The sequence below is a fragment of the Cheilinus undulatus genome, linkage group 1 (assembly GCF_018320785.1).
Source record: "Cheilinus undulatus linkage group 1, ASM1832078v1, whole genome shotgun sequence".
NCBI lineage: Eukaryota > Metazoa > Chordata > Actinopteri > Labriformes > Labridae > Cheilinus > Cheilinus undulatus.
The window spans coordinates 50625250-50637599 of record NC_054865.1 but is presented as its reverse complement, the minus strand read 5'-3'; the positions used below and the strand labels follow the sequence as shown (position 1 = coordinate 50637599).

Below are 12350 nucleotides of genomic sequence, written 5' to 3'. Positions count from 1 at the left end.
CCACCAGAAATAGTATTCTGCATTTTACTGATCCCCATGAAGTCCGACTGTCTCTGTGTGTGATAACTGACGGTTTGAAAGGTTAACCTGAGCTCTGCAGTCTGCAGGGAGAAATGTGTCAGCAGCTGTCAACATTAATAATACTCCCATATACTGTAGACGGCTGTGGGTGTCAGTGCGGTGTCTTACTCCATCCTTTAAGCTCTAATCTACTTTCACAATGCAGCATGAGTGTGTCAGTGTGTTTCCGTCTTATCTGGAGGCTTCAAATATCACAGGAATGCTGATGGGTTGGAATAATTTGTTGAGAAATCTCAACAGTACTAAGAACACTGTCATACACTAAGGGAGTGACCATTCTCATAGGTCACAGTTCATACGAGTTCATACCTCCGTTTGTCGTCACAATTTTGTATGGGTTCAATTAATCAGGAAAAAAAATCAACAAGAAATTATGAATGCATAATTTTAGATTTGATTGTTCCATCTTATGTTTAAAACTACCTGTATTAGCTGGTGCGGTCAGTAGTGGATTGTTGTAGAGGATTCAGGAGGCTGCTAGCTGCTATTGCATCTTACTTTTTTTGTTCTGTTGTGCCAGATTCATCTTCATTTGATGTTTACTAGCAGACAGTCAGGAGCATTAGCGCCAGTTGGACTGGGATGAGGGTACTGTCAGCAGGGCCTTCAGACGCATTTGTCGAGTGGATGCTCACACTGAACCTTGATGACCAAGCGGTCAGTACAAATACTGCTACCCCCCTAACATGCATGGTGTATCTATTGTTGGACTGCTTGTTTGAAAATGTTGCAAATTATCTGCACAAATATTGCAGAGCAACAGACCTACATGAGCTTAAGTTTTTCTTTGCTCATCCTCAATCCTTAAATGTTGAAATGTGTTTTAAGGTCTGAAGTTTTAGGTCTGAGCTGTGTTTATAGATTTTTATTGATACCTATATCTGCAAAAATTCAATATCATGCATTGCTAATAATCTCTGCAGTGAGTTTTGGGTCTCCCGTGAGATCTGCTCCCAGTTGGATTTGCCTGGAAAGTCCACATGGAGGCAATGAAGAGGCGTTCTGATCAGAGGTCTAAACCACCTCAACTGGTCCCTTTCAGCTCCCTCTGGATGTCTGAATTATCTCTAAAGGCTGGTTCAGACTACACAAATGTAGCTAGATTTTGGCTAAACTGCAATGTTGAGGCTCATCGTCAAAGGTCAGACCCAGTTTTTCCTGCATTGTCATCTAGTTTAACACCCTGACCCAACATCACCAATAGAAGAGCATTTTGCTCTTATCTTTATATCATAATTTACCAAAGTGGCATCAAACAAGTCCCAACTTTTTCTCCCTCCGGGGAATTATTTGTACATACAGTTATTTCTGTACTATTTTATCACATTCATACATTCATACCTGACAACCTTTGAACTGGCAGACAGTCTTGGAGACAGTGGTGATGTCAGAATACAATGGGTGGTGATGATCTACTTCTAGTGGGATGTAGGATGTAGTTTCATCAAAGTCTGACATATACCTGTCATAAAAGACCAATAAAAATGTGTAGTCTGATAGCCGGCCTTTAGAGAACCTCTTGAGGAAACTATTTTTGCATCTGCAGTCTCAATAATTTGGTCACTTCCTAAACACATGACCGTACACTAACCATGCTCATCTGATGTGTTAAATTAATAGCTTAACCTTTAGTCCTCCTTTAACAATCAGACTGGGAATTATTTATGTTGAAGACGGCACCAGGCTTTTATAATATTCTAAAACAGCATACTGTTGTTATCATCATTACGTGCCCTCTGCTTTCACAGTGAACCCTAGTTTAGCAGCACTGTATGTGCAGAGTAGCTGAGGCTGTCACCCACTTTTTCTTTCTTATTTTGGTAGTGTTGTGTCTTTAAATTTCATGCATGCTAGCCAACAAAGTTTTCCTTTAATGGAAGCCAAAATCAAGTTGCTGGTATTTGATCTATGGAAGTTTTTCCTCTGTAGCACTGCACAGTGCAGAAGCTTCTTAGCTCTAGGTATCTGTGGCAAAGCTCACTGCTTTACCTCTACTAACTCTCGGACAGTCCCGGACATTTCTTCTGTACTTACAATGGAGCGGATAAAGTTAACTGCTTCACCTCATTTGTTTCCCCTCAGTTCGTCTGCCTCCTTTGTTTGTTTTAAGTTGTGGTTAAACTGCTACCCCTTTAAAATGTTAGATAGACAAAAATTGCTTCCAGTCTTTCAAACTGTTGATTTGACAAATGTGATACCTCAAAGCTGTTTAGCTTTTGTTTGTGGCCTCCGCCACGCTATGATGGCTCTGCCTTGCAAAATGGACAGGCCTACCGATGCACTGGGGAAGGTGACAAAGTGTGTACTTGACTTTTGTTAAAGTTGAGTTCTCTGGTAAACTGTTGCTTGAGATGTTTTCTGTTGTGCCAGCTTAAATGGCTCCTGAGTGTTTGTTTTTACTACCGGGGGAGTGAGAGTTGTAGTCATTCATTAACCTCTTAATTTGAAGCCGCAGTCAGTGGAGGGGTTAAACAAACCATCTGCTCTGAGGATTAACAGATTACACTCACACTGACTTCATCTTTACCAGGAACGTCTCCCATCAGCTGCTCTCAGATCAGATGTTGATAATCCCGCTGTGAGTCGGTAGGGCGACTGCAGGAAGGTGAACTGACTCCAGGCGAGGCGGAGTCATCGCTGCTCAGTGGTTCTGTGTGAATGGGCTGAATAGGACGAGTTGAGATGCTGCTGAGGATGTGAGCCATGAACGACAGCATGTTTGGATGGGTGGGGACTCTGATCAACAAAGGTTTACTGGACAGGGAGCGATACATCTACCCGTCTGAGCCGACACCTTGCTGTGGACATGGACAGGCAAGACGGGAAGGTCAGGGCGAGGTTAGAGGCTGCCAGCCGGTTGGTGGAGTCCCAAAGGTGAGACGGGACAGGAGACCGCTTAGGCTGTTTGAGAACAGCAGTTTTAGTTGTGAAATTGTGTTTATAGTAGTGTAATAATGGAATAAAACACCACTGTGTTTGGACTAGGGTTATCATAATATCTGGTTTTAAGACTTTGATATGATACCAGTAAAATTAAATTAAATCTACTCCTGTTTCAATACTACAACAAAACTGTTTCTGTTAAGGTCAGAAGAGAATACACTATTATTAGTTATTATCATTGTTATAATTTTTAAAAAAAATCTTGTCCTGTCTTGGGTGATATCAGCCGATATCAGCTTTGACCATCAGCTAATAACAGCTATATATCAGGCTATAACAGCTGTCAATATGAGCCTCTACTAGTTGTGAATATCAGCTGTATCAGCTGTGAACTATGGCCTATATAGGCTGCAAATATCAATCTATATCAGCTGTGAATATGACAACATTTCAGCAGTGAATATCAGCCTTATAGCTGTGAATATAAGCATATATTAGTTGTGAATACTGGACTACGTCAGCTGTGAATATTAGCCTGCATCAGCTGTAAATATTTGGCCAATATAAACTGTCAATATCAACCTACATTAGCTGTGAATATTAACCTGTATCAGCTGTGAATATGGCCCTGTATCAGCTGTAAATATCAACCTATATCAGCTGTAAATATGGCCCTGTATCAGCTGTGAATATCAACCGATATCAGCTGTGAATATGGCCCTGTATCAGCTGTGAATATCAACCTATATCAGCTGTGAATATGACCCTATATCAGCTGTGATTATGACCCTATGTCAGCTGTGAATATGACCCTATATCAGCTGTGATTATGACCCTATGTCAGCTGTGAATATGACCCCATATCAGCTGTAAATATGACCCCGTATCAGCTGTGAATATAAGCACATATCAGCTGTGAATATAAGCACATATCAGCTGTGAATATCAACCTGTATCAGCTGTAAATATCAACCTTTATCAGTTGTGAATATAAGCATATATCAGCTGTGAGTATAAGCACATATCAGCAGTGAATATCAGCCTGTATCAGCTGTAAATATCAACCTTTATCAGTTGTGAATATAAGCATATATCAGCTGCGAATATAGGCACATATCAGTTGTGAATATGGGCCTTTAACAGCAGTGATAATAGGTTGAAATCAGCAGCAAATATTGGCTGATATCAGTTGTGAATATTGACCCCATATTGGCTATGAATTTCTGCCTTTATCAGCTGTGAATTTGGTCTATATTAGCTGTCAATATTAACCTATGTCAGCTATGGATATCAGTAGTTAATGCCCTTTTCGCTCCTCAGTAATGATGCTCACTCCCAAGACCCCTAAGATGATGTGAGCAAATTTTGAAGTACTTCTGACTCAGTGATGTAACAAATTGTGTTTTCAGCTTCACTTTAGTAAAAAACGTTGAGTAGGGCAAAGTTTGGCAGTCCATATCGTATCATGAGGTCAGTGCTAATACTCAGCTAACATGCTGCTTTTGGTGTAGTTTGATGTTTACCTTGTTTAACAACACAGTTTAATGTGTTAGCATGCCAACATGCTCACAATAAAAATGCCAACCTGACGATGTTCAGAGGTGCTAAAACTCACTGTACAAATCATTTGAAATCTCACTGTCATAACTACTCAGCAGAATGTTTGTTTACTTTGTTTAATATCTAAGTTTACAGCATTAGCATGCCTGTGCTAACCATCAGCCTGTTTTAAATACTGATGTTAAGAAGATCATATATCCCAGACTCCGCCTCTTGCCTATATCCGCAGTGTTAAACCCCTTACATACTTAACTGATGTCAGGTGTTCATTGTTAAAGTGCTAGAGTTCATGAGGGTGAGAAAAGACCACGTGTGAGGGGTCAGAGTGGAGTGAGTGGTCTTTGGACCCTCTGAAGCTCTGTGAGTGACTCTGATGGCTTTTTTAAAATTTTAAATGTATTGTGACATTTATTTTGAGCATGTTTGATTCCAATACATTTCAATTGCTCTGCTATCCAAAGTTTAGCACTAAACATAGAGATACACCGTTAAATAATGAATATTTGACCAGTCACTGACCAAAGAAACCACCCCAGCTCTTCTTCATTCACCACTGTACTTTCACTGTTGTAAACCTCACTGAGGCAGATAACCACCAAAAGGAAGTTTTAGCTTCTTTAAACTGTCTAAATGAAGGGCTTTCTACAAGCGTCTCTCTCTCTCTTGATCCTTTGTGAGTATTTCCTGGTGGATTTCCTGTTCCTTTAATTCTTACAAAAAGCACTAACTCTGGTTTTCCTTTTGTGCTTCCAGCCGGTCCAGCGGTCCAGCGCTCTGCTCAGCCCGGCGGTCATGTTCAGCACAAGAAAGACCTGGGACCTCGGCCACGCCCCCTGCCTACAGGAGCTCTGGAAGAAAGACATCTCATTGGATGGTGAGTCAGAAGTCTGGGGCAGAGGGAGGAGGGAAACAAGGAGGAAAAAAACCACCAGCATGGCTGCATTTTTGTGCATGACAGCGGTGAGTGTAGAGTTGAGTCATACGTGTTAGTAATGAATGGATCCTCACAGGGAGATAGAGCAGTGTGTAAGTGAGAGGTGTGAACAGGTGAGTAGAAAATGTTTAATTATTTATTTGTTTTTGCTCTCTGAGTGTTTTTTCTCAGCTGATCGGCTTACAGGCAAGTCCCTGGAGAGACGACGGATCAGGTTTACAACACAGCAGCTTTTGTTTGAGAGAGACTTTAATTCTCTGATTCCCTTGTTCTGCAGCTTTTTGTTACTGTTATCTTTTCTTTTTCTTTTTCCCGCTTTCTACATTCATAAATATTTCTCAAACAGTGTTCATACAGGTGTTTAGAGCTAAAAATAAGAAGTAATAACTTTTTTTACCTGCATTTTATTTAGAATATTTGAGTATATTTAACAATACACAAACCTTTTAAAGTGCAAGTTTAAAGGTACAATACGTTGAATTATGTACACTGAAATGTCTTAACTAATCAAAAATGACTAAGGGCCTTTTCAAGTTGGAGATCATGGTTGCTTATCATACCTGAGTAGGCTTACTCCTCTGAATCTGACTGTCAGATTGACTCTGTGAATGTTGAGTGGTCATCAGAGTAACTCTGTGGCTGTTGAGTGTTCATCAGAGTGACTCTGTGACTGTTGAGTTGTCATTAGAGTTACTCTGTGACTGTTGAGAGGTTATTAGAGTGACTCTGTGACTGTTGAATGTTATCAAAGTAACTGTGTGACAGTCTGGATATAGGAAACAGATGATCTGGCAAGTCAGGATAATGTACATGAGGCATTCCAAAAAAAACATGACTGTAGTGGCTTCCTTCATTATGTATCTCAGTAAAACTGATCAAATGTAAATAAACCAGGGCATCCCTGATCGTCTTGCGTTGTAGCTCTTGTCTAATCTAATTAAAGAACTGCGTGGGTGAAAGGTTTTTGTCTTTAAATATTGATGTATAACTATTTCTTTTCCAACATTTCATCACTTAGTGTAAGGAGTTCGTCGTCAGTAACTGTGTCATCATGAGAAAGCAAATAGTGTTTTCTCCTGCAGAAACGTGTTCCTAATCCTGTTTTCTGGTCAGTCAGTGTGTCGGCTCACTTCAGCTCTCTTTTAAACGTGTGAGTGAGGTAAGCTCAGATTCCTCACACAGAGTGCAGATTGTTCTCCTGTTGATAAGATTTGAGGCCTTATAGGAAACTTGTGACCACACAGTGGGTTAATGTATCCAGCCTGTTATCACCTTTTATCTGGTCAGACTGGTTTCCATGGTATTCGGTAGGAGCAAGCGTTTACTCAGCAGCTGGCAGAGCGAGACACTCTGAGCTGATTCGAGAGAAGAATTTGGGATATTTCTCATTTTGGGCCAAAACTTCCATAATCGCTTATAAATCTGCTTAAATGGATTCTGTTTGTTTGGAAGTGTTTTTCTCCTAAGAGACTCACTCTTTCTCTCTGCACATGAACAAATCAAGGTTTGTGGAGTTCAGCATCTTGCTGGAGATTTTAACATCTGAGCTGCAGGAGTTCGACCAGGAACCCTACACCTAGTCATTTATGTTTACTGTGCAATTTCCAGTTTGATTTAAAGATGTTACATGCACAATTTGTACATTAAATTATTTTTTAAATGACTGAATTTATGTTTTATAATTCTAGTTGTTACAAGCTGTTTCCATAATACAACCCTGATTCCAAAAAAGTTGGGGCGCTTAGTAAAATGTAAATAAGATTTTCAAATCTCATAAACCCATATTGCATTCATAGGAGAACACTAAAAAACATTTCAGATGTTGAAACAAACATTTTATGAAAAATATTACCTCCTTTTGAATTTGATGACATCAACATGTCTCAAAAAAGTAGGGACGGGGCAACCAAAGGCTTAAAAAGTAGGTGGTACTAATGAAGCTGGAGGAGCTTGGCAACAGGTCAGTAACATGACTGGGTATAAAAGGTGCATTTGAGAGAGGCAGAGTCTCTCAAAGTAAAGATGGGAATAGGTCATCACTCTGCAAAAAAATGTGTCTAAAAATTGTGGAAAAATTTCATAAAAATGTTCCCCAACATAACATAGCAAGGACTTTAAATATCCCACAATCTACAGTACATAATATCAAAAGATTCCAAAAAACAGGAGAAATGGCTGTGCACAAGTGACAAGACTGAAGGTCAATACTGGATGTTCATGATCTTGGACCCTTGGGCAGCCCTGCATTAAAAACAGGCATGATTCTTTACTGGAAATCACTGCATGGACTCAGGAACACTTCCTGAAATCAATGTCTGTCAACACAGTTGCAGGTTGAAGCTGTTTCCTGCAAAGAAGAATCCACATGTGAACACAGTCCAGAAACACTGCATCCACCAAGAAGAGTCCAGGTGCTGAACAGGCCTGCCTGTAAAAAAAGACCCAGGACTGCTGAGCAGCTAGAATCTTACATCAGAAAAGAATGGGACAACATTCCTCTCCCTTAACTCCAGCAGCTGTTCTCCTCACTTCCCAGATGTTTACAGACTGTTGATAAAAGAAGCAGGAATGTTACACAATGGTGAACATGGCCATGTCCCAATTTTTTTGAAATATGTTGCTGCTTTAAATTCAAAATGAGCTAAGATTTTTCATGAAATTGTAAAATGTTTCAGTTTCAACATCGGATGTGTTGTTTTATATCAAGGTATACCCTAGTACTGCCCATTCCCATCACACGTGCAGAAACATACATCAGCTAACAAAAGCTCCAAGCACAACAGCATTGTACATCAAATCTAAATGCCTCTATGTGTTCTCTTGGAGAACAAAGGGCTTTAAAGGACTGGCTTTAGCTGCTGCAGGACAGTTATCCTCCTCATCTGCTTGGATTGGCCGTTTGAAGTTCTCTCAAACTTTGTAGCAAGTCTCGTTAAATAGAAATACTAATCCCATTTTTAAATCAACAGAGCAAAAGTTAATTTGCCCTCTTAATGAGCTGTAAGGACTCAGATCAATAAGGAGTATTGATAAGGGTATCAGCACCAATCAAAATGAACAAACTCCCTTCTCTACTGTAGTTGCATTTGATGAAGCTTGAGCTTACAGTAATGAGCATTCATAAGCATGAATGTAAATCAGCTATGAGGTAATGAGGTTTTATTCATCACATGGTACAATTTGCTTTCAATGTATTCGAGAGGTTTAAAATTCTTCCTTAACTTATTAAAATTCTGATCAGATTTGGAATTTTTACTCATAAATGTTAAAATGAAGCATTTTGATTGTGTTTGTGCTTGTAAGAATTATGAAGCAGCCATTAGAGTTTTTTTATGACTGCTGCTGCAATAATCTCTCTAAGTATTTGCAGTACTTGTGCCTTTTAGTCATTAAGACTCAAATTATGTTTAAAAGCCAGAACTACTTTTTAAAATGGTGTAAAAAGAAGGGAACAAGTCCTAAATCCTCAAAACATGTCCGTCACAGTGACATTAATGCCATCATTTTGCAGTATTAAGCTGAACCAGAACTCAGAGATGTTTTTTAGAGAAACTTTCACGTGAAAACAAATATATTCACACCAAGACATTCACAAGAGAGAGAGATTTATTTATTATCACTGTTGTCATGTCCTTTTTTAAGTCCTTACAAGTTTTGAAATATTTGGCAACTCCATGGTCATCCTTCTAAACTACACTTTTCTTTGTTTTGGTTTGGTTTAACTCTTTTGTAAGGAGAAAAGTCAACTGTTTTGTCCCTTCTGTCTGTCCATAGCGAGCTCAGTGGACTTCCTGATGAGTGATGGTGAAGACGACAGCTCCTTCCTGTCTTTGCCCGCCACTGCCTTCTCACAGCGCCCTTCTCTGACCACAGAGCTGAACGAAACAAACGCACCCAGCCAGCAGCTGCTCATCCAGGTAACCCGCTCACAGATGATCCGTTTGTGTGAGCGCTGACTCACCACTGACCTCAGCACAGACTCTGTCCCCATCCACGCCTCGGAGAGACGTCCTGCTCGTCATGTCTGCCATCTCCGTTGATCCAGTCTGATGTTTCTGTCGCTCTGCATAATTTCCTCACACACGTTAACACCCTGCCTCATATCAGCATTTAACAGGAACGCTAATGCTGAATTCAGCTCAGTTTAAACCCCCCCCCCCGAATGTGGCTTCTTGCCTTTCATTGTGATATCTGCAGTAGACAAATGTTGTGCATGTGACTTGTGGTGATGTCTCATTGTTTGTCTAATCATCTCTCTTCTTATCTCATGCTGTCCTGTCCTCCATTGTCCCCATTATTCCACGCTGTTCTGGTCTGCAGAACATCACCTGGTCTTACTTTTGGACTTCCACTAATGTAAAAACCTTCATTCAGCTTCTCACTGTCTTCCTCATTTCCTTTTTTTTGTTTGTCTTTTAGCTTATCTGTCTTTCTCTTTGTCTTCCTGCATAGTTTCACTGCCTGACTGACTTAGAGCTGTAGTGTGAAAGGAAAATTATGCAGTTTCCTCCTCTTTGATCAGCTCAACCTAACAAAATTGTTACCCTCTTAAGTATGTAAAAATGTGTCTATCTTCATGTGTCTCTTCAGACCCTACAGGACAAAGTGAGCGAGTTTCAGGCTCGTCTTCGCTCTGAAGAAGTCACTCGTCACCTGCTGCTCCAGCAGCTGCAGCAGCAGAGCGCCCAGGAGAAGACGGGCGGTGGTGTCGGAGGAGTTCAGACGTCTGCCATACCTAACGGTGAGAACGTTGTGACAGAGAAAGCCCAGCTGTTTACATCCAGCTGGGGCTACAGTCTTTAACAGGCCACAAGCAAAGGTGTTTTAAAACCTTAGGTAAAGGTGAAAAATAATAATAAAGGCCAGTGCTGCAATATTTTTAAAAGAAGAAATGAAATGATCAGTCTTAAACACCCAATATTGGTTAAGATGTTTTAACTTGATTTGTCAGGCTTAATTAAGAATTTTTGATGGTGAAAAACATGGCTGAGCAGGAATTTTTAGTATCTTACACATCACATGTTTACATTTGTTGCCTTCTTTACCACCTTTATGGTGCGTTAAGCTTTTTCATGATGCATTTCTGCCTTCGGGACTTTAGCTCTTTTGATGAATATTGGTATGAACATTTAGACATTTCCTGTTACTCGTTGATGACATTATTATTGTTGTGTTTTGTGGACAGGAGTGAGGCTACTGCAGCAAGGTGAGCAGCCTTCAGATCATTTCAGCTGTGCAGAAGAAGAGCAGCTCGTTACTCGGCTGCGCACACAGGTATGACTGCAGGACACCTGTACAGACATCCTCAAGGAAATTCTCCTGAAAGACAGGGTTGTTATTGTTGATGTCGTTGCTAAAACAAGATGCAAGTTGCATGATTTTAAGTCAATTTTGTCAGAATTGTGGTAGAGCTCATATTCTGCTAATTAATGCATAATGAGTGATTTATGCCCTCACTGCAGAAGCTAAATTTGGATGGACTATGACAACTGCTGTTAAAGTTGCAGCATTGTCCCACCAGTTGTACAGTCATGTGTTTGTGAAACACAATGTTCAAACATGGAGGGGTTGAACAACTTGCCCTGACGTGCATAATCCCTAACAATACATCACCTGTCAGAATGATATGCACGTTAAAACTTAATACTGATGGATTGATTACATCATTAAAACCAATTTGTTTGAGCTGCTGCTGCTCTTCAGGTTTGGTTTCCTTTTCTTCTGCTCAGTTGGAGGCAATAAGTACATCCTGAAGATAAATGTATTAAACTTAAATATAGTAAAGCAATAAACACCTGGATTAAAACATGCCAAACATGTAGAAATTACATAATAAGTGGGATATCTTTGACCACAGTAATGTTAACATATCGTTGTTGTGGTTATTTTTAGGTGGAGGAGCTGGAGGAGAAGCTGTTGGATCAGACTCAGGAGGTGGAGAGACTTCGCTCTGAACTGGTGAGACTCTGCTGGACCACATTCCTGAGAAACCCTGGGAAAAACCACAAACACAGAGAGACACTCGTGAACACATAGCTGTGTTTAGGCGTGTGAGAGGGCACTGAGAGCAGAGATCTACTTTCTATATGAGTAAAAGTTTTTGTAATACTAATCGGCATAGTCGAGTTAACCTGGTGCAAAAGGTATTTACTTGAAAACTGATATGAATTTGTACTCTCTGAATTTAACAGTGTTTTATGGATTGTTTTGTCCTGCAGGGGGCGACAGACCTGGAGAAGCAGCTGGAGCTGCTGGTGGTGGAGAACCAGCGTCTGAAGCAGGAGCTGAAGTCATGCAAGAGCTCAGAGCTTCTGAACCTCGACGCTGCTGCAGAGACGTGCAGCTGCAGCCACAGCCAGGTATTATTTATTTGTTTCTTGGAGCAAGCAGTAGGCATGTTAGCATAGAGCTAGTGGATATTTCACAAACTTCCATTTTTAGTAGTCAGCATTAGTTACTTTTTTTAAAGCTTACAAAAGATAAAAGCACTAATGCCAGCACTTACTTTAGGACTGGAACAGAGAATTCATCGTCTTTTATTTTTATAGTTTTAAAACCAAAGTTGAGAATATCCATCAAACCTAACCTTTGTCATCCAGGATGCGGAGTCTCTGCGGAGGGAGGTGTCTCGCTGGGAGGGCCAGGCCCGGCACAGGGAGCGGCGGCTGGCTGAGTTGGAGCGGGAGCTGCTGGAGAAAACCTCCAAAGTGGAGAGTCTTCGCCAACAGCTGGACGAGTCGACCCGGCAGCTGGAGGAGTCTAGGAGGAGGCAGGCAGAGGCTGAGCAGAAACTCTCCCTCAGACTTCAGGAGTGTGAGGATGAGCTCGCCAGGCAGGCAGTGACACCCCCAAGAGTCAAGGTGAGGAGGAAATGGTAAACTACATGACCAGA

The 12350-nt window shown here is 40.7% G+C and overlaps 1 protein-coding gene across 6 annotated transcripts in view; it reads left to right on the top strand.

Moving 5' to 3' along the window:
• The window catches only part of kifc3 (kinesin family member C3), a 62433-nt gene that overhangs the window by 30700 nt on the left and 19383 nt on the right, over nucleotides 1-12350 (top strand). For 5 of the 6 annotated variants that reach the window (XM_041808493.1, XM_041808614.1, XM_041808345.1 and 2 more), the window contains exons 2-8: nucleotides 5278-5398; nucleotides 9233-9375; nucleotides 10049-10199; nucleotides 10644-10732; nucleotides 11351-11416; nucleotides 11677-11817; nucleotides 12058-12318. In XM_041808493.1, coding sequence (XP_041664427.1) covers nucleotides 5317-5398; nucleotides 9233-9375; nucleotides 10049-10199; nucleotides 10644-10732; nucleotides 11351-11416; nucleotides 11677-11817; nucleotides 12058-12318 — 933 coding nt within the window. In that variant the 5' untranslated portion in view covers nucleotides 5278-5316. Of the gene's footprint in view, nucleotides 1-5277; nucleotides 5399-5447; nucleotides 5572-9232; nucleotides 9376-10048; nucleotides 10200-10643; nucleotides 10733-11350; nucleotides 11417-11676; nucleotides 11818-12057; nucleotides 12319-12350 lie in introns of those variants that run through there. The other variant, XM_041808704.1, reaches the window with a different exon arrangement.